This window comes from Gouania willdenowi, chromosome 12, assembly GCF_900634775.1.
Source record: "Gouania willdenowi chromosome 12, fGouWil2.1, whole genome shotgun sequence".
Taxonomy (NCBI): Eukaryota; Metazoa; Chordata; class Actinopteri; order Blenniiformes; family Gobiesocidae; genus Gouania; species Gouania willdenowi.
Window position 1 is genome coordinate 28,902,309 of NC_041055.1, and position 21,943 is coordinate 28,924,251.

A 21,943-nucleotide genomic window follows, 5' to 3' on the forward strand; every position below is an offset into this window, starting at 1 on the left:
ACATTAAAAATGACTGCAATCATGTTATATAAGCACCAGAAAAACTGAGAGTCCCTGAAAATATTGTTGAGTTTCATTTAGACAATGACTTTCCTGATGTTTCCTGTCATTTTCACTTTCTCCTGCGGGCCAAATTGGATGCTGCAAAGGGCCAGATTTGACCCAAGGGCCTTGTGTTTAACACACGTTATTTAGACCATCCAATTCGGCCTGCAAGAGAAAGTAAAAAAGACAACAAAAAAATTAATTATTAATTAATTAATTATTAATAATTAATTAATTATTATTTAATAAAAAATAATTATTAAAATTAATTATTGTGTAAATTACCAAATAAATCAGTCGTAGATATCTCCAGTCTTCTGAATACACTAATTCAATGAAATTCCACGATCGCAAATTTTCACATGCTTTTATCTCATGACTGAACAATATGAGATTTAAAAATGACTGCAAAAGATTCTTCTCATAATTTCCCAAAAATATAATTATTTTTTTTCTCTCCACAAAAAACAATGACATTTAAAAGACAAATCCTGCAGAGACTGATATTTGTCACTTATTGATTGGATATTGTCAACTCTGCGCTTTACGTACTTTAAATATCATTTATATGTCAAAGTGCAAACTTGGGGAAATTATTGTTGAAATTGTTTTCCACCACTTCATATTTGGCCCCTGAACTAAAACTAGTTTGCCACCCCTGACCTAAAGGGTTAATTTTAAAAGACATATATTATACACTCAGTCACTTACCTGTAGCTGTCATTCTGGCTATTATACTTTACTAATGCAAAGATATCTGCAAAGCGACAGCATAGGAAACCATAATTCTTCAGTAGATGAATCAACACAATCATTATGACACATAATTAATGATGACTTAGTAGAACTCGTGTCACTAATGAGCAGCTAATTCCTCTGACATTCTCTGTCCATGTGAAGGATACGTGTGAAGTGCGACCGGATCATGGACGGTTTGAAGGACGACGACGTGTCATCACCTTCCTGAAATACTATGGTGACGATGTCATTTCCAATATGTCTCTTTCTTTCCACCTGGATGAAAAAACCCCAAAACAAAACAAGACAAAGGAGTTTAGAATTAACTCGTGGGATTAAGTTTGACAAATTCAGAATTTCCTGCAGCAAGTTTCAATATAAGACATGAAGAAAACCTTTTAATGCTTAAACTGCGTGCAGAGAAAATAACAATGTACCAGATGAATAATCACACATATAAATCTAGATATTTTCTTGTACAACATGCATTTCGCAGCATACATGTCAAAAGAAAAGTGTCTTTCAAAATAAAAGACAAGTCCAATATGAGAGACATCAAGTATTTATTTATTTTTGACCAGTTGCCCGCGACCCACCCAGTACAGGTCCGCGACCCACCAGTTGAGAATTGCTGTAATAGAGCACTTGTGTCAAACCCAAGGCCTGGGGGCCAAATACGGTCCTTATGTACATCCGACTCGGCCCGCAGGAGAAAGTGAAAATGAAGGAGAAAACATGAATCATTGTGGAAATGACCAAATAATTCAGTTGTAAAATGTTGTTGAAATGTTTCCAAAATCCTCAATTTTTACTCAAATAATTCCACAAAATCTCTTTGAATTAAATAAAAATAAATAAACTAAAGGACATTTAAGTATCTGTCACTTATTGAGTAGATAGTGTTGATGCCTTCCATACTTTAAGCCAAATACGGACCAGTATGACCTCAAGTGGGCCATAGATTTTAGGTGGGGGGAAAAAAAAAAAAAAACTTTAACATAATTGTGCCCTAGCTTTCAATATTAGTTCAAATCTCATTACATAATTCTTGATTTTTTTTTTTTTTTTTTTAGATTTTTGTGTACTAAAAAGGAAATGTATATGAGAAAAATGCAAGGTTTGTGGAAAAATTGAGAATTCTTTCCACAATTTGCCATTAAAATGACACCATTCATGTGATAAAAACAAAAAATGCAAGGCCCTAAGAATATTGTGGAGTTGCTGAATTTGAGATAACTGAATTATTTAGTTTTTTAAACAATAATTCATGTTTTCTCTGTTGTTTTTAACTTCTCTTGAGGGGCTTAATTTAAGATAAATTATTTTAGAGGGGTTGTATAGGACTGTAGCCTGTTAAGCTGATTAAAATGTAAAAGACTTTAGTTTGTGGACCAATAGGAATCCATCCATTTATTTATTTATTTGCTTATTTGTTCATTGGATCCCCATTAGCTTCCACCGTGGTGGTTGCTAATCTTCTTGGGGTCCATATATAAAAAAAATAGACAAAAATAAAAAAAATAAATAAATCAAGATTCTAGTACATATAAGAAGAGAAAAAATTAACGACAGTCAAAAAATATACAGAAAAATTACATAAAAATGTACATGAAGACACATTTTCATTTTTTTTTTTTTTTTTCATTACACCTACTAATGCATAAAAAATACATGATAGATACATTAAGATTGATATTTTGGTTAACTGTGGTCCTCCTTTTTTATATATTGTTTTTTAATGATAATTTTGTTTATTTCTGGTTTATTTGATAGGGACGACATTGGATTCTTTGGTTAATGTATCAAACATTGTGTGCATGTTTTTTTTACCTATTGCATAGCCACAGGTGAAAACATCACCACTGACTTAAGCTGGTTATGATATACAGCACAGTACTGTACAACTACAGCCTTTCTTATTATTGAACACAGACACTGTTTTTTCTTCTTCTTCTTTCTAATCTTAAGTAGAAATCCAATCACGTGTCAGATCTGCTCAGCACCAACCTCTGGAAATCACATTGAGTATTATTGACATCCTAGAGTGGAGACATAATGTCCTTTTGTTCTCCTTCTGTCTGTAAGTGGCTGTGTTTATTTTGCCCTTTGCTTCACTCAACAAGGTTTCGCTTCTTCTTGGACCATTTGGCTAAAAAAACAAACAACTATCGAGAGTTGTTGCCATCAAAGCTTATCAAACTGGGTTTCAGGGGAGTCTATAGAAATGGACAATAAAGGTTTTTTTTAATGTATGCCCCTCCCCCTGCAATTTGCAACCCTGGTTAGGATATTATAGGGTCATGGAGAGCCACAGATATGCCTGTTTTTATGTATAATGAAATAAAAACACTTCTTTGCATCCGTGTCAGCGACTCCACATCCCACAATGCAGTGCGTGAAAATTTCATCTAACGTAATTTTTTAATGTGGAGATGAAAACAAACTTTCCAGCCACAGTTTTGACCTTTTTCCTTGTTTTTTTTAGAGTAAAATATGTTCCATTTATTGATCTATGAGGCAGGTTCACACTATGATTTTATCTAATAAAACAAATGTCAGGGGTAGCAGCCAGGGTTGGGGTCAATTATAATTGTAATCGTATAATCGATAATAAATTAAAATTATTGAGAAATTATAATTGTCATTTATATTGTCAAAATATGTTGCTGTTGGAATCATAATTGAGTTGGTATTGAGACTGTAATTGGTATAAAAATAATTATAATATTAATCAAACACCAAAACGAGGGAACCATGTTACCGTTCTATGGCTTACACATACATAATTAATAATTAATAATTAGTAATATTAAAATATGTTTCATATAGAGTTTTCCTTATTTTTTTTACTATTTAAAAAAAAAATAATTGAGGGGTATACTGACACAAAAAAGGCTCAAATGTCCACACCAAATATATTAATACAAATATTTTCATTGATCAAGAAGCCTAGCAAGATAACCACGTTGCTAATATTTTATATTATCAACTAACTATCAACTATTATATATTTTATATAGTGTATTTTACAGCTGATTTAAGGCATGGATCAAAACTAACCCATTTTCATAAAGAGATGCTAACAAAAAGCTAACACAAGAGTAAGGTTACATTTTATGGAGTTATTTATTAAAGGCTCATTAATTGTGATTAATTGGAACTGAACTTTATTATTTATCGCATGAAAGTAAATTACAATTACATTCTCAATTACTAATTGCAATTTTAACGATAAAAAGGAAAATTGCTGGTCACCATAATCATAATTGAGTTGTAATTGAATATGGATAATTAAAGACATAATTGTAAGTTAAATGTGATTGATCCCAACCCTGGTAGCAGCTATACATTGAGCAGTCAAGGAACATCTGTTATACAAATACAGGTATGCTTTTGGTTAACATGGTTCTATTGAAACTACTGTTTAAGTACATAATCAATGGGTTTTTTTTTGCCATTTTTACAGTGCAAAAAAAAATGTCACTTTGAAATGAGTGGATTTCACCTCATACTTCATAAAAACATCAATTCTATAAAGCAGGCATGGGCAACTGGAGGCCCGGGGGCAACTGGAGGCCCGGGGGCAACTGGAGGCCTTCAAAAGAAAATGTGACAACGACAACAAACAAAAATGACAGGAAAATACAATGAAAAATGAAAATCCCCCAAAATATAATCCAAAATACACAAATGGCTCCAAAAATAAGCAAAAAATACATAAAACAACAACAAGAAAATGCAATATATATAAAAATAATAATAAATACACAAAATTGCTTTTTGTTCTTTCCTGTATTAATGTTAAGATTGGTCATTAATCTAAATGCTGACGTGAATGTTGATCACATCAGCTGTGATCATGGTCGCCTATCTCTGCTATACAATATATCTGTTTGCTTTGTTCAGACTAATATTCTCATCTAATAAAAAAAAACAAACAAACAAACAAACAAAAAAAAACTCTCACTGTGACATGAGAAAGAAAGCTCACCTTTTTCTGCCTTAAAGGCTTTAACAGGAGAAAAAACACACACACACACACACCATATATACACACACACACCTGCTGCTTGTTCTCTTTGGAATAGGGCAACATGGTGGACACGTGGAACATGAGCTCATGGCCTTGATACACTGTGTAGATGGATTTTATTCCTGTAGTGTCATCTGCAGACAAAAAAAAAAAAAACACACACAAACAAAACATTTATTCAAGTGAACTTAAGTCTATTAATGCAGCCTGAATGAACAGCAAAATAAAATAAAAATAAATTACTCTTAGTGTCTAGCCCTCCGCGGTATCCGGCCCATCCCTGAAGTGTAATGGCATCACCCAGCAGATTAAGAAACTTGTCGAAGCTCTCGCTGCCCGTCTCTGGAACAAACACAACAACACAACCAGCTCTCAGTAGGTTTCTGCTATCGAGCTGCTTTCAGGGCACGAATAGGTTGACATTTAGGGGAAAGAGGCCATTTTCTCTCGTGCTGAGAGGTAAATAAGAAGATCAATAGCTCCTCGTGTTAGCATGCTTAACGTGAGTGAAGCGGATTTAATTTTTTTATTTACTTTTTGTAACATACAAAGGAAACAATTATTGTGGCTTCGTCTGGTGTCAATCACACCTCAACACCAAGATCAAGAAAGATCTGTTTCATATGGTAAGGTTTCATTTCTTCAGAAAACTGTTTTTCAGGAAATTTACTTTGATCTCCTGACATGTTTCGACTGCCAACTGCCAGTCTTCTGCAGAGGCATCTGCTGGTCTGCTGACATGAAACCATAACATATTATTAAAAAAGAAGACAAAAATAACTTGCTGGAATTAAGATTATTTATTTTGGCAAATAATTTTTTCTTTTAGCTGTGCTTTTTAAAGTTATATTAGGTTAAAGAAGATTGAATTAAAATCAGTCGTGGTGATGCAAAATTGAGTAAGATTAAGATTAGTCAAATTAAATAAAATAAAATAAACAATTATTTTAAATTGTTTGCTTGTAATTCCAGCAAGTTCTTTTTGTCTTCTTTTTGACTAATATATTAAAGCTGCACTACCTGAATCTTGAATCATGACAGAGGGGCGTGGCTGAATTTGAACCGTAAATCCCGCCCCCCACTCTGATAATCCCTCCCAGTCTCCTCCTCTGGAAGTGCACGAAGTTGTGCACAAGCACTGAACGTGCACACACAGGTTAACAGTCTGAAGTTGCATCCAAGCATCTCCTCGTTCATATTTTGTTGCCGAAAATAAATGTCATCGTCACAGGTACGTGTACGCAATATGCACGTGTTAGCACCGTGCACACGCTTCACTATATATCTCAGCAGCCAATGAGGAGGCTCCTTTGTGGGCTCTGTTCACCTTCTCCTTTCACTAAATCCTGTGATTGGAGCTGGAGGGGGTCACCAGGGTTTTTTAACTAAAATACTTAATTATAAGGCACAGACAGCACGCAGACGTACGATTTTTTCAGAAATTTTTACTTTCACGATATACTATATGAAGCTAATAAGAATCTTTTTTTTAATTAAAGAAAATAATTTGAATACCACAGCTTTAAGGTTTCATTTATTAATTTTCCTGAAAAACAGTTGTCTGAATAAATGAAACCATAACATATTATTCAAAAAGATTTGCTTCAGTATTTCATGTACTGAGTTTGTGTCGTACTGATATTGTATATGCGCATGTGCGCACATGCGCACTACCTGAAAATTAATTTTTGCGAAAAAAACAACTAATTTTTGTTTATTTTTGTTTTCAAAGTGAACGGACACGTGTTTTATTTGTTTATTGGATTACAGTATGTTAGGGTTAGGGTTATAATCTTAGTACAAAGGTAAACTCAGACTGTGACACTGGGTTTGGTAACTTAGATTATTTTATTTTGGAAAAAACTTAAAATATTTAAAAAAAAAAAAAAAAAAAGATTATTTTATTTTGGCGAGTTCAAAGTAATTTCTTCTCTTAGTTATGCTTTTCAAAGTTATCTTAGGTTAAAATACATTAAATTAAAATGTGTTGCGGCTCACTCAAAGATCTTAATCTTTGAGATAACAATTAAGTTCATTGGTTAACCTAATTAACCAAATTAAGTTAAAAAAATAAACAAGATATTTTAAGTGAAAATAGTTTGTGTTTAGTACGTTTATTTTAGAAATGCAATATTTTAGTTAGAATGAGAGTAATAAATACATTTGGTCGAGTTAAGTTGTGTCCATTTCTATCAAGTTAATAAAATGAGTTAAGTTGAGTTGATTATGGTTAAAGTTAGTCGATGAGAGATGAGATAAGTTAAACTGAGATGAGATCCTTAAATCATGATGAGTTGTATTAAGATGAATCTAGTTGAAATGAGCTCATCTTGGTTAAATGAGTTTAGTTAAGTTGAGCTAAGTTAACTTAGGTTGAATTGAGATTGAAGTGTAAAATTGAGTTGTGTGAGAGTATTTATGGTTCTTTTTCTAATATTCTAAGGTCAGTGAAAAGAATAAAGGTTCTTACCGTTACTGAACATCTCATCATCTGTGAGTTGTCCATCTTTGGCAAACAAAACGCCAAACTTGAAGTTAACTGAACCCTGAAAAAAGTTCATGTTAAAACTGAATGAAAATTACTGGTGCAAAGTTACATATAATATTTTATTATGATACTTTAGCCACATAAAAATGTTCTTTATAACAAAAGCGTCAAACGGATAAGCTATAATGTGAAGACAGCGTCTCTTTTTCTTTTTACCTCTTGTTCCTCCAACACCAGCAGATCCTGGAATAATAACCATTATTTAACATACATCTCACACACACACTGTCATAAAGTGAAGGTGTTTATTTTAAATAAAGTGTCAGTGTGTTTCATTAGGAGCTGCTCTCACCTTCTGAATATCTGGGTTCAGGATTTCCCTGGGGCCTCTTTCAAATCTGTCCATATTCATTGCACTGTGAGAAAAAGCAAGAAGAAAAACAGGAAAAAGAGATGCTTAAAACGTATAAAATAAAAAATGCCAGAGGCCTCACTTAGAAAGGTTTAAGTTTTTCTTTTCACATTTCACCATTCAGTCTACAGCCTGAGAAATTCATAATCACACATCTTGTTTTTCACACATTCTTCTTCGTTTTGAATTACGAGACACCTGATGCTGCAGGAAACACAAAAGTCGTGCAGGTATCACCACGCTGGGAAGCATTCCAAACAGATGAGGAACATATTATGGTGCACACTTTCCTGTGCTTCCTATAAATCTCACTCACTGTCTAGTAGTGCAAGCAGAATAATCATTAAAAATCACTCATTTATTAATTTTTAAGCAAGATAAAACAACATCCTCCACTCCAGCCTCTGTTAACTGCACTAATAAACCAATAACAAATTATTTTACAAAAATACACATTATACAACTACCATTACCATAAACATAAAATGCCTTACAAATACTATTACAAATGCATAGAAGTATTCTTTGTTATATGAATGTGATAACCACATTTATTTATTTATTTATCTGAATAATATCCACTGTTATCCAGGAAGAATATTATTATTTGTGCCATATAGTATATAATCATCTTAAAGATGTAAATCCTTATGTTAATCTGAAATAAAATGGGTTAAAGTCACCAAAAATAGTGAAAAAGATTGTGAAATGGGATTTTTAAAAATCATAGAAATTGAATAATATTGCAAAAACAGACAAAAAAAGTGGTAAAAAGGGTTCAAAAAGTGTCAATATTGGAACAATTAGTAGGAACAATTAGTTAAAACTGGCCAATAATGGGCGTGGCAAATCGAGAATGTGATTACATTGGCATAAAATAAGCATGAAATATGGTGAAAAGAGAGTGACAATAATGGGTTAACATACATAGGTGGGAAAGTGGTGGAAAGGGTTTAAAAGTGCCAAAAATGTCTGGAAAGTAGAAAAAATGTTCAGAAATGACATTGAAATTTGATGAAGTGGCAGAAATGGGAATAATGTTGTAAAAATGTATTAACAAGTGCAAAAATATGGCAAGAAAAAGTGATAAAAACAGGTAAAAATGTGAGAAGTTTGGTGCAGTTGCAGAGAAATGGTAAAAAAAAACAAGCAAAAATGAGCTGGAAATGCTAAAAAATATTCTGTTTCTTAAAGGCTACTGGTGACCCCCTCCCAGTGTCTCGCCAGCCCAAATGAGGTCCTGACCCCAAGGTTGAGAACCCCTAATCTCGTGACATCATTGTTAGAATTACATACTAACTCCACCCTCCAGCCCCACCCCGTTCTGAGTTAAGTAAATGTTTGGGGAATTCTGCTGTAAAACACAGAATAATAGAGTGAAAACAACTGTAATAGCATTTCTCACCTTAGGATAGACTTGACTGATAGTGTTTTGGTCGGACTGTAAGGAAGGCTGATCTTTAGAGTCCCCTGTGTAAACAAAACAAAACATCAGCTTATTAAAGTGCAGCTTAATGTGTTTTATTCACCTGTTGATGGCACTTTTGTGCTGTAAAAACAAACCAGGGTTACATTAACGATAGTTATGTAGTAGGTTTTTTTTTTTTTTTTTTTGTGAGCTATGTACAAAATGGGCCGAAGGATAAAGACTAAAGTCCGTTCAACAAAAACAGCATCCAATACTTGTTAGGATCTGAATCTCATGAAACAAATCAATGTGATCAGGAGGAGGAAGTGCACAACTATAATCAGGTTCAGGACAAGGCTGCAGGATAACATTAGATCCAACCAAACTCACTCATGAAACTTAATCACTAAACTACAAACACAATAACAAAAACATCTCGCACGCACGCACGCACACACACACACACGATGACTCAACAACTGGAGTATCTTTCTGTCTTCATTGGCATCTGTTGCTCTTTTCCCATTTAAAGCAGATATTAAAGCGACTAACTACAGCCATGCACTGGAGAACATTTTTTATCGATACTAAAATGTAACTTTTAAAAATGTGCTGCAGTATTTAATCAGTAATGTGATGATGTATATGTGGAATTTGCTAAAGGCATAATAAACACAGACAAGGGACTATATTTAGTCATTTTTATGGCTTTTTTAAAGGGTTCCGTTCATTTCTTCAATGTGATATTTATTGCCTCAGCATGCAGACAACTGAGGTCGATTTAAACGTCATATTTCTGTGTCTCCACAGGATCTCTGCTGTGAAGTTGTAAGCGCACACAGGGGGGCAGACTTCACCTGATTCATCACGTTTTTCTTAGCTTCTTTATACGGTGGCCGACATGACATCTTTGTCCATCCTCTTTTCTTGCCAAAGTTTGTTTGACCTCAGTGGGCGGGGCCTCTGAACCATGAATATTTAAGGCCGCAACAAGCAAATGACGCTCAAATGTTTCATAAATCACAGATGTCATACAACCAAATTTGCAACTATTTTCACGCAAGGTTGAGAAATGCAGAGGAATGTAAACGTCTACGCCTGCATCTGTTCTCGTCTGTTAAAATCAATAAATTACTTTATAAAGACACTTTGTTATATATCAAAGTTTTCATCTATCGCAATAATGACATTTAAATGAAAATACTTCAAGTTGAAGGCATTTCTCAGTCATTTTGAGGTGCGAATAAAAAAAAAAAAAAAAATTAGATTCATTAATTACAGAGCATAATTAATTAATCACACAATTTTTTTAACCTCTTGACAGCACTAAAAAACACAACATTTAGCAAAAAAAGATCATAGAAGCAGAAAAAAAAGAAGCCACAAAAACCCTTTGATTGTTTCTTGATCGGTTATTTTTCTCAATGCTCACACAAATGTTGATTATTTGACATTTTTGTGGCCCCCCCCGTGACAAAAGTTGCCCATCCCTGATTACGGAGAATCCATTTGACAGTTTATTATGAAAGGTAAACTCACCGACTTCCTCCATAGGATGGCTCGGTACTGGGGAACTCGCTGGTTGTTCTGGTCTGAGAGAACCACTGACAGGTAGAAAGGATTCTTCTCTGCGTCCGTGCCCACATAGTTCTGATGGACTGAGGACGACACAAATAAAACACAAATATAACCTGAACCTGTCTAATTATTTGTGGCAGACACACTTAGCGTGATTACAGTCAATATACATTTTTTGTGGTTTCACTTATAGTATCATTGGCTTTTTTCCATTTTGCTAGCATGTCTTATTTCTTCAGCGATAGCTGACCCTTTGTTTCATTATCATAAAAACACAGCGCTCAGTAGCAACATTCATGCCTCTGCCTTATTGGCTGACAGAAAAACATCTCCACAAACAAAAGTCTAAATCCAATTACAGGCAGGATCTCTGCTGTATTGTCTTTGTCTGATGCCCCCTTTTTTCCCCCTAACTTTATTGTCTCTTAACAAGGAAACATTGAAGTAACAACAGGCGATCTATAGATGCTCTGCAATTTGTCATGTTGAAAATATACACTAGCGTGGAATAAAAAGTACAATATCTTAAATCTTTTGATTAAATTTTAATTTTCCACACTCCATGCTTTAAATTCATCACTTTAATACAGGGGGGTCAAACTCATTTGAGTTCAGGGGCCACATACAGACCAGTATGATCTCTAGTGGGCCAGAGACTTTAGCAGGAAAAACAGCAATTTCAAAATTAATGTGCCCTAGTTTGTGCTTCCAGGTATATATAAGTAATATATAAAGTATATGAGATCAACAATATCCAAGCCTCAAGTAACCTTAAAATTACATTTCCTCTATATTATGAATAATTGTTATTCAATTTAGTGGAATAATTGAAGGAAATGTGCAATATTTTGAAAAATAAAGGAATAATACAAATGAAGAAGAAGTCTATTAATTTAAATTCTGGTTCTGTAGTAAACAATGCAAAACTGCATAATAGTTATTTTTCTTTTTGAAAGTGCAACTGAAAATTTATTTTGTGCCTTAACAATTTGACTGTATTTACGTCAGATATTTGTTTGGACCAGCAGAGGGTGCTGGTAACCCAGTGCTCGGTTGCCATGCAGATATTCTGTGCAGTGAAGAAGAGATGCTATGTGCTAGCAGACAGAGCTAATAGAAAAACGTGACTTTTACAGATATTCACATAATATTACAGATATTCTTTCGGTGCTAAAGGGGTAAGGATTCATTTATGAACATGTTTAAGCGTAGAAGGCAGCCAGAAAGAAAGTAGTAGCAGATTCCGCCTGCCGCCTACACTTTAAAACAAGAGAAGGATAAACAGATAGCGCCCTCTGCTGTTTAAAAAAAGGACTGCGATTACATTTTCAGGAAATCGATATCAACCGTGATACCTATGAATCGATTTTTAACTGCTTTACGATTATTCATTACATTCCTAGATATAAGCATGGCAAATTTGTAATTTTGTATCCATGTGTATTTGGAAGTGCTGATATAGCTATAACTGAATTATTTTCTAACTATGTCATTTATACTTTCTTCTGCTGGCCAAATTCGATGCACAAATAGGCCAGATTTTGTATTTTTGTCATCTACCTGACAAGTTTTCTTCCCCGTTAACTTTATCATCCACATTTACAATATTTACACTTTATTCTTGTCTGCAGTCACAGAGAAACAAAAACAATAATTTGTTGCATAACTTGCAGCACCACCTACACTTCCAGGCTAAGAACAAACAAGGTGTTAATAAGTACTAAAAAAGCAGGTATGTGTAGAAACAGGTCCATGTTTTTATTTTTCAAACCCAGTTTAATGGTCACGCTACATTAATGTTCTGAGTCACAGTTTTGTCCACACTACTATATTTACGTGTTGCCAGGGAATAGGTGGTGCAGTAGACCATTTTAATATTAGAAAAGTAATAGTGTTTTTTGTTGATGTTTGGCAGTTCCGTTGCGATTAGCGTTTGCAGGAATGTGATTTTGTGATTCATTGGAAATGTTATATAGGGGAAGTTCAGTCACCATGTTGGCTTAAAATTATATTTCAAAGAAAGGTTTTCCAGTTTAAAAAGGGTTAGCAACTTCTTTTTAGACTTTTATTTATATATTTATGTATTTATTTATAATGTTCAGTTCATTCATTTATTATAAACAAAACTATTTAATATGAACACAAATGTTCACAAATCTGGGATGAAAGGGCACAAGAAAGAAGAATTACCTCATTTAATTTATCAATTTACAAAGAACACAATATAGAAAACAACAACATCACAATAAGCAACAAAAATATCAATAATAATAATAATAAAATATAATAACTTTTTTGGGGAAACCATTAAAAATGTATTTACAAAAAGTAAAACTTTATCACAACACATTAGTTTTTTTTAAAGTATGATGAGTTTCAGTTATGTTATTATTACTTTTAAAATATGTGATTGCACATTGTTATTTTTTAAGAGTTTTTAAGAAGAATTTTCACATTTTCAAAGATACCATTTTTTACCCATTATGTGTTGATTTTTGCTCTTCCTCATTTTTCTTCCATTTTCAGCTTCTAATATCTCAGGAACTACATCACATAGGAAACTGAAATTTGGTACATTAATACAGCTGAACCTACTCTCTCAGAATATATAAAATAACATCTGCTATACATTTTATCTGGTGGACATGTCAGCCCCTCAAAATTGGGAAAATGTTTGTCAGGGTTTGGATCTAGAACATGTTTGGGCCTTCAGTAAACAACTTAGCATATGTCTCAGCTCCCTGTAATTTGATCAGCTTTGAGCTATGTACATAGACTGTTCACATAACTAATGATTAGTCACATATATGCATTGGTCCTTGGGTGACACGCTCTTAAAACAAAAAAAAAAACCTCTCTTTTTTTTTTTTTTTACCATTTTCATTGGCCCAAAACTGCATATGGGAATGTAAGAAAAAATGTATCTGTTTTAATTTATAGTATAAAGATTACTCTTTCTTGGGATATAAAACATTTTTTCTTCATGCAACTTTTATTTTGGACCCCAAATTTGGGTTATTTCACAACTCGCGGATATTGAAAATCCTTTACACGAGGTCATTGTAGCTTTCCTCTGTGTTTAATAATCATTTATTGTTCATTTGTTTTTCACCCAATTCTGAACCTGATACCAACCTTTTCCGAGGAAGTATTTGAAGAACCATCTTGTGTGGTATTCGGGATTCTCCAGATGGACGTCGGTTCTCCTCCATGTTCCCGGTGTGTAGTCAGGAGCCTGCTTGACACGCAGAAACACACAATCACACACCATATACTGCACAATGTAGACAAACAGGAGCTATCCAGATAATAAAGGCACCGTTAGTTCATTCATATCACAATGAATCATTATAAATAATAATGGAGCATAAATATCTTTACTTTAGATTTGTGAGTCGCTTTTTGTATTATATGACAATACTGTATATAGAAATCCAACCAAGATAGCAGAGAAGAGCAAAGCACATTATACAGTAAATACCCTGTGGCTACAGTGACAGAAAATGACAGACTCAAAGAAGAACAACAAACAATTTACGCAGCAGTTAATGTGATACACTGAGAAAGGTTGACTAAATGCTCTGGTATATCAGATGTATAGATCAGGATGATAGAAAGAGCCTTTCTGAAAAGAGACATCAATTATAAAGTTATAAACGCCTCATAAAAAAAGGTATATGCCAGGCGTGTCTTTTTTTTTTACATTTAATGATCAGTATGTATTTTTAGAAACCAAAAAAGAGAAAAAATGTACATGAACAAGAATAAAAAAACATTCTTTGTGTAGGTTTTAAGGTCACAAGTTTAAAAGTTACTGTAGACAGTAGTGGCAGCGAGATAATTCATATTGATATGAATTATCTAGCTGAATTATCTTGTAATGTATTACATTACAAAAATCAAAACTACAGATGAATGGAGATGCTGCTACTGTAGGTGTCCGTTTCTACTACTAAGCACAGCTACACAAGCAATTGTGCTTCGTTTGAGCAAATTGTGTGGATTTAGTATAAGATACAGACCAATCGCACAAAGATATCAACATTTGGAAAAGTGCATTCAATATTATATTTGTTTTTATTCCACAAAGCCAGAAATATTTGGAATTAAGACAAAAAATAATAAAGAAATTAATATCCAACTGCGGTCCTCAGACATAAACAAGAAAAAAACTGAAGAATAGCAATAGTATAAAACCTACATATTGTTTTTGTCGAATAATACATTCTATTTTTCATTATTTCATAGGAGAAAAAAACGTAAAGTAACTTAAGGTACTGTTATGCAGGAGCAAATTAATTTTATGACATACATTTACTTTTAGACACTATTTGGGTAAAAAAAACATGAGAAACAGGCCAGTTTTAATTGTTATTTATAGATATACAGTAAGCCAGATTTTTACCTGTGCACAATCACAGAGCAAAGCCACTATGACAGCAAACAAGGACCTGCTGTTAAAGCAGTGGTTCCCAACCTTTTTTGGATCGTGACCCCACAATTCTGGGAACCCCAAAGACTTTTTTTTTATTTGTAGAATTAGTTTTTGATTATGTTTTTTTTTTTTAATCCTGTGTAACAAATAAAGAGAAGCCATGGTTGGTGACAAATTGTGTCCGCTCAGATATTTCTATACTGCATTTTATTTATTTATTTATTCATTCTAAATACTGCTTTTTTATTTTAAATACTGCATTTTATTTATTTATTTATTCAGTCTAAATACTGCTTTTTATTTTAAATACTGCATTTTATTTATTTATTTATTCAGTCTAAATACTGCTTTTTTATTTTAAATACTGCATTTTATTTATTTATTTTAAAAACTGCATTGTTTTTAACTACATTTTATTTAATATTTATCTATATTTGAGAAAGTGAAAGTGTTGAACACAGTTGTGAACAGTTGCGTGTAGTTTTAATATAAAAAAAAAAAGAATAATCATTTTTAAAAGTTTGTTCAAAATTAATTAATCATTATCAAATACTTGACATTTCAGGTGACCCCATTTAAATTCCAGGCGACACCACATGGCTAAAAAACCCTGCCGTTAAGATTGCGATTCATAATAATCCCAAATTATTTCTTGCACCATTTGTTGGCAAAATAAGCCCACAACTATTGTGAAAAAAAAAAAAAATTGTACTTTTTACCAAACTTTAGTAAAATAAATATCATTCATCGATGCTCATTAAGTGCATGGTAAGAATAGATAAGTATTTGATAGATAGTGAACTGTGTACCTCATCTAAGGAGCCGTTCTCCACCCTGAAGCGTCCCGCCCTCTGAATGGCCCCATCTGCATCGCTGGATATCAGCTGAAGGAGAAAGATGAGAATAACATTAGAATCATGACAAACCAACACTTGTGGCAGCCAATAATAAATGAGTCATAAATACATGACGTGGCCAAAAGAAGAACAATGTTTTATGACACGGTAGCAGTAGTACGTATAGGAGGCCGACACCTGACACCTTTTTATTCTCCCCTAGAAACATCACGGACCATTCATTCAACGGTCGGTTTGTATGTTTTATTCATCTTTCTTCTTTCTTAGACATGTATCTATTCCTCATCCAATTATCTGCCTCTCGCTGATCCACCTTAATTACGGCAGCAGTGAAAAAACCACATTACGAAAGGACAGGTTGGTGGAGAAGGTTAATGGAGGCAATGAAAGTGAGACAAACAACAAGAGAAACATACTGCGTCAGCTCCAAGTACATACACATCACAGACAATGCCTCACAATAATCCGTGTACCATTCATATCTTTGTTATTCCGTTTTAAAACCAACTCAAAATAACAAATAAACGGTGTGGTTATTTTGTTTTACTGACTTAAAACCAAAACAAAAATACAGAAAAACCAAAAACCTGTTTTTCATGCAGTCTGTGGACGTTTTAGCTCGTATAATGTTGCTCACGTTTTAAGTCACTTGTTTTATGGTGTAGGCAATCTAAACAGTGTTACGGTCCAAACAGTATCCAAATAACCAGGTGACTGACTATCGAGGCTGATGTCAGAATTTCTACAATTTTACACTTTTGCAAATACCATTACACAGCTTTTTTTGAGAGCAGTAAAAATGTTTATTTTGAGCGTTACAATACTGCGAGACACTAATGGCAACCATCAACGCACACGGAAGTTGATCACAAGACACAAGAAGCACCAGTAGATTCATTACACCACCTCTGGTTCCTTTAAACACATATCGTGTGTGCTTTTCGTAATATCCATTTTTTTTGTTTTGATTTATTTATGCATTAATAACGTTTCAATTCATCAGTTCATGAGTAATGTGACTGATTAGTTGCTCCTCTTTTGTCTGAAAGTAAAAGTTCCCACCCCCTGTCTGTCGGTCCTCACTGTGTGATGAGATTAAAACATGACGCTCTTGTCCATAGTTTTCCCATAATTATCCAAATATCTTAAAACAGAACAAGATTTAATTTTAAAACAGAAAAACGCTGCTTATCTGGTTTTTCTGTATTTCTGTTTAGATTTTAAGTCAGTAAAACAAAATAACCACATTTATTTTGATTTGGTTTTAAAACAGAAAAAACAAAGAACGAAGGGTATACGGAGTAGATAAGCAGCGTTTTTTTTTTGCTTAAAAAAAACAAAAAAAAAAAAAAATCTTGTTCCGTTTGTGAGATATTTGGATATTTACAGGGAAATTAGAGCGAGAACAGAAGTCCGCTGCACATGGTTTCCCTCCACAGGTCCTGGTTCAGTGTCCTCACACAATAGGACTGTTTAGGATTTATTTCAGCAGTTTTCTGGTCCTGCTCCTGTTTTCATGCAGTCTGTGGATGTTTTAGCTCGTATAATGCTGCTCACGTAATAAGTTCATTGTTTTATGCGTTACGGTCCAAATAGTATCCATTTAAACTGGTGACTGACTATTGAATGAGGCTGGTTTGAGGAACAATAGATGTTAGAACTTCTACCATTTGATGCTTTTGCAAAAACAATCACACAGCTATTTTGAGGGCAGTAAAAATATATATTTTGCACCTTATAATACTGCTAGCCACTAACAGCAGCCGTCAACACACACAGAAGTGGATCACACAAAACAAGGAGCGCCAGTAGATTCATTACAACATCTCTGGTCCCTTTATTCACATATCAGGTGCATGTTTTACGTAACACATTTTTTTAAATGTATTAATAATGTTTCAATTCACCAGTTCATCAGTAATGTGACTTATTCTTTGCTCCTTTTTGGTTAGGGAGTAAAAGTCTGCCCCCATCTGTGGGTCCCTTCTGTGTGGCGAGATTAAAACATGAAGTTCTCGCTCTAATTTCCCCGTAAATATCCAAATATCACACAAACAGAACACGATTTCATTTTAAAACAGAAAAAACGCTGCTTGTCTGGTTTTTTATTTTTCAGTGTTTCTGTTTTGGTTTTAAGTCAGTAAAAAAAAAAAATAAATAACCACAGTGTGTATTTGTTATTTTTGATTTGGTTTTAAAACGGAATAACTAAAAAACAAAGGATTCACATTTAAACAATAAGGGCTTTGATAAACTGATGTGCAAAGTATCCGTCTGACTAATTTATAAAAAAATAAAAATAAATAAAAGTCTACCTATACAAGCCAAGAGTACTTTGGTAATGATGTCATTGAAATCAACACACTGTATGAGCACCTGCGAGGGCTGACGGAGAGCAATCAACAAACATTATCATTTCTTCACAAAGGAGCTGATGAGAGACTAAACCCTCTGACCTACACATTCTAAGCCTGTTGACAGACTACAACACCTTTTTTTAAAAGACTCAAAATAGATTCAGTTCATCTAGTACAAAGTAATTGCTCTGCCCATACCAGTGAATAAAAGTCTTCGTCAAAGATTTCATTCCACTACATTTTCTTAAAGGGATCATCCACTGTTTTTACAAGTTTGGCCTAAAATCTATGAAATGTACTTATTAGAAGACATATGACTAATAAATTGTATCATCCATCCATCCATCTTCAAACCCACTAATTCCAGTTTTTCAGGGTCACAGGGTAAATTGTATTATTATGCACCTTATTCATTTGATTGCCTTTTAAAAATGGGACTACTTTACAGTTTTAGAGCCTGTGTTCCGCCATCTTGAAATCATGTGATTGATGATGTCACACGGCCCCACTGCCTGTAACCATCCCATTGTTTTCTATTGGAATAGATCATTTTTAGATCATTCAGCAGCTTTTTAGGTCAAAATAACAACTTGCGCTGCTTTAAATAATCAGGAAAAGTTAAAGATGTTGACGTAAACCTCTCGTCTACTGCCGAAAGAGGATAAAAACTGTTGTGACGCAGATCTTTGACCACAGGGGGCGACAATACCAACTCTGAGGTTTTATACTAGACAATGAAGCAGAGAAGAAGAGCTCTCCTAAGGGAACTTTACTCTCCCTTAAACAGTGCGTGGCTGATGCTCTGATGGCTAAAGTTAGAGAGTAAAACATGGACTGCTTTGAAGGACTCCCACCTAAAACAACTTCTATTCTCAGTGTGTCTTCAACAGTCCGTGATTACTCTTCTAATAAGTGCATTTTAAAGATTTTAACCCAAACTTGTAAAAACAATGGAGTATCCCTTTAATTATAATTATATTAATATTTTTGTCAACAAATAAAAGAAAATCCTGTCAGAATAAAGTTTCTTTTTTGGAAGGTATCCAATCAAAACTGCTTTTGTTGCGTCGTGGAAGGCGGGACAAGCCGATACGTGATCTAATAGGAAACTGTAAGATGAAATCACACATCAAATCAGTTTGTGTATTTACAAACATTAATACCTACCATCCAATATCAGGTCGATTAATGGTAATTGATCTATACAGATTTATACTATAAAACTAGACTATAACCAAAATAGTTTTGATATATAAATTTAGATTAAAACTAAATAGCATTTTTGCAAAAAGACTGGCTAAAACTTTATAAAATTTTACTAATCCACTGTCAAAATGAACACTGCCCTATACTCAAAATCTCTATTCTTACCAATAGTTTTTCATATTGTAAATTATATTTTGTATTATTTATAAATTGGCATGTTCACATTCTACATGATGGATGTTATTTGGCATAATCCAACTATCAAACTTAAATGACATGTTAAATCTGATATGGTAGCTAGCAATAACATAATATTCTAAATCAACATTTTGCACACACAAAAGTAATATTTTAATAGTTAATGTAGCATAAATGTGTAAACTACAAAGGAACAATTTTCAATAGAATTCAATGCAGAGTCAAATGTTTCATCCTCCTTCAGGAACATTGTTTTAATGCTTCACTACATGTGCAAAAACCCTCTTCAATCAATTCCTCCTCACAACCCTGTTTCCTTTTAACCCCTCCACCCTCAAACACCATCACAATGAATGATGCTGCGTTGCCTGGCAACAGAATACGGAGCATCCCCTCCTCTGCTCATCTTCACTCTTCTCTGGTTTTATTCCCTCATAATCCCACCGTCCTCTTGCAGGAAACGGGTTCAAACCCCCGTCTCCCCAGGCTCTCTGCAGTGGTTGCATGTTCTTTTTTCTTATAGCTTCTCAAAAAACTGTCAGGGTTGTTAGGGTTTATAAATTGATCATAGATGTTAAACTTTGTATGACTGAAATTGTTTCTTTGTGCCTTGTGGATCATATACAAATGATCTTTGTTGTCCTAGTCTCAGCCATTAGAGGTCTCCACTGTTCAAATATATTTTGTGTCTTCCTGCAAGTCCAGATGCTCTGAGACAGTCAGTAATTGTCACGCAAAACAAAACAAAAAAAAAAAAGAGATAGAGGACCCACTACCACCTGACCATGGCTCAGGTGGTAGTGGGTCGTGGGTCGGTAGTGGGTAGTGGGTCGTCTTCTGATCGAGAGGTTGGGGGTTCGATCCCAGTATCTGACTATGTGTCGAAGTGTCCTTGGGCAAGACACTGAACCCTAAGTTGCTCCCAGTGGTCGACTAGTGCCTTGCATGGCAGTCCTGTCCCACTGGTGTGTGAATGTGAGAGTGATTGGGTGAATGAGCTGATATGTAAAGCGCTTTGAGACTGCTTCAGTGTGGGGATAAAGGGTTAAATATAAATCAAGTCCATTTACCATTTACCATTTTAAAATGCAATATTGCTCGAAAATATGGAATAAAACCAAGCACTGAGCAATATATTGTTTTTAATTATTATTTTTCCATTAACTTCGACATCAAACGTATGGGGTGGTGTTTTTTTACCGATGCTAAAGCTTTTGTTTATTTAGCCCATTCACTTTATGCAGAGTGTTTTGTTATTATGAATATGAATATTAATATATTCAGGAGGAAGAGTGAAGCACTGAATTTTTACATCCTGGTTAAAATTATTGACCGACCTTTTTTTTTTTTAAAGGTAATGAGCACCCACATTGACACGAGTGAACTTTTCATTCTTACAACATTAGCTAAATATTAGTTAAAAAAAAAATTAGGAATATGATTAAAGCTAATTATGTGGTGCAGTGTCAGTAAAAGGTTGTGTGTGTTTGGATCAATGCACAAAGATTTGGATGTAAGATGATTGTTTAGCAAAAAAACTAAAGTCAACTAAAGTCACATGACAAAAGACAGTAATAATAATAATACACACAACAAAACCCTAACCTAATTCAACAAAAGCAACTCACACTTAACATTCCTGCGGAAGTGTTTCCGATGGACCGGTATTACAGACGGACACGTTTCTGGCGGATGTTTTTAACCCACCAGATGAGTTAAGAACAAGAAGAAGACATCGAAACGCGTATGAAAGTAGATTAAGATACTCTTATATTTTTCACATCAGGCTATCATATCATAATACCCGTCCGACTGTAATACCGGTCCGTCGGAAACACTTCCGTTGTGGCCGGTTTGCATTCGTGTTGTGACCTGTTTGCATTTGTGTTCATTTCTGTAAATGCATTCACCTGACACTTCCCAGCCACCGTACATATCAGTAGCTCTGCAATTGGTTTAAAAGTGTGGCGAAAATGTAAGAAGCCACATGATTGGCTGAAAGCAAACACACCTGATTGGCTGATGAATCTGTCAATCACTTTTATCAGCCAATGGTGACGTTCGTTGACCTGCGACGTCAGGGCAGTCTCAAAATTCACCGCACACATTTCTCTCACAAATGCGCAGAGGTTTCACAGCACAAAAGCAGTTTGTAAATGCACATTCAGCATTTTGCATTATCCGTGGA

At 34.1% G+C, this 21,943-nt stretch overlaps 1 protein-coding gene across 11 annotated transcripts in view; it reads right to left on the reverse strand.

Annotated features, from left to right (window-relative positions):
• garnl3 (GTPase activating Rap/RanGAP domain like 3) overlaps positions 1–21,943 on the reverse strand; it is a 92,060-nt gene that overhangs the window by 26,144 nt on the left and 43,973 nt on the right. For 6 of the 11 annotated variants that reach the window (XM_028462637.1, XM_028462640.1, XM_028462641.1 and 3 more), the window contains 11 exons: positions 15,947–16,021; positions 13,838–13,940; positions 10,664–10,782; positions 9,122–9,186; positions 7,657–7,720; positions 7,521–7,547; positions 7,287–7,362; positions 5,060–5,158; positions 4,847–4,950; positions 951–1,059; positions 757–802 (listed from right to left, as the gene is read on the reverse strand). In XM_028462637.1, the coding sequence (XP_028318438.1) occupies positions 757–802; positions 951–1,059; positions 4,847–4,950; positions 5,060–5,158; positions 7,287–7,362; positions 7,521–7,547; positions 7,657–7,720; positions 9,122–9,186; positions 10,664–10,782; positions 13,838–13,940; positions 15,947–16,021 (887 nt within the window). The remainder of the gene's footprint in view (positions 1–756; positions 803–950; positions 1,060–4,846; positions 4,951–5,059; positions 5,159–7,286; positions 7,363–7,520; positions 7,548–7,656; positions 7,721–9,121; positions 9,187–10,663; positions 10,783–13,837; positions 13,941–15,946; positions 16,022–21,943) is intronic. The other 5 variants (XM_028462645.1, XM_028462638.1, XM_028462636.1 and 2 more) reach the window with 1 other exon arrangement.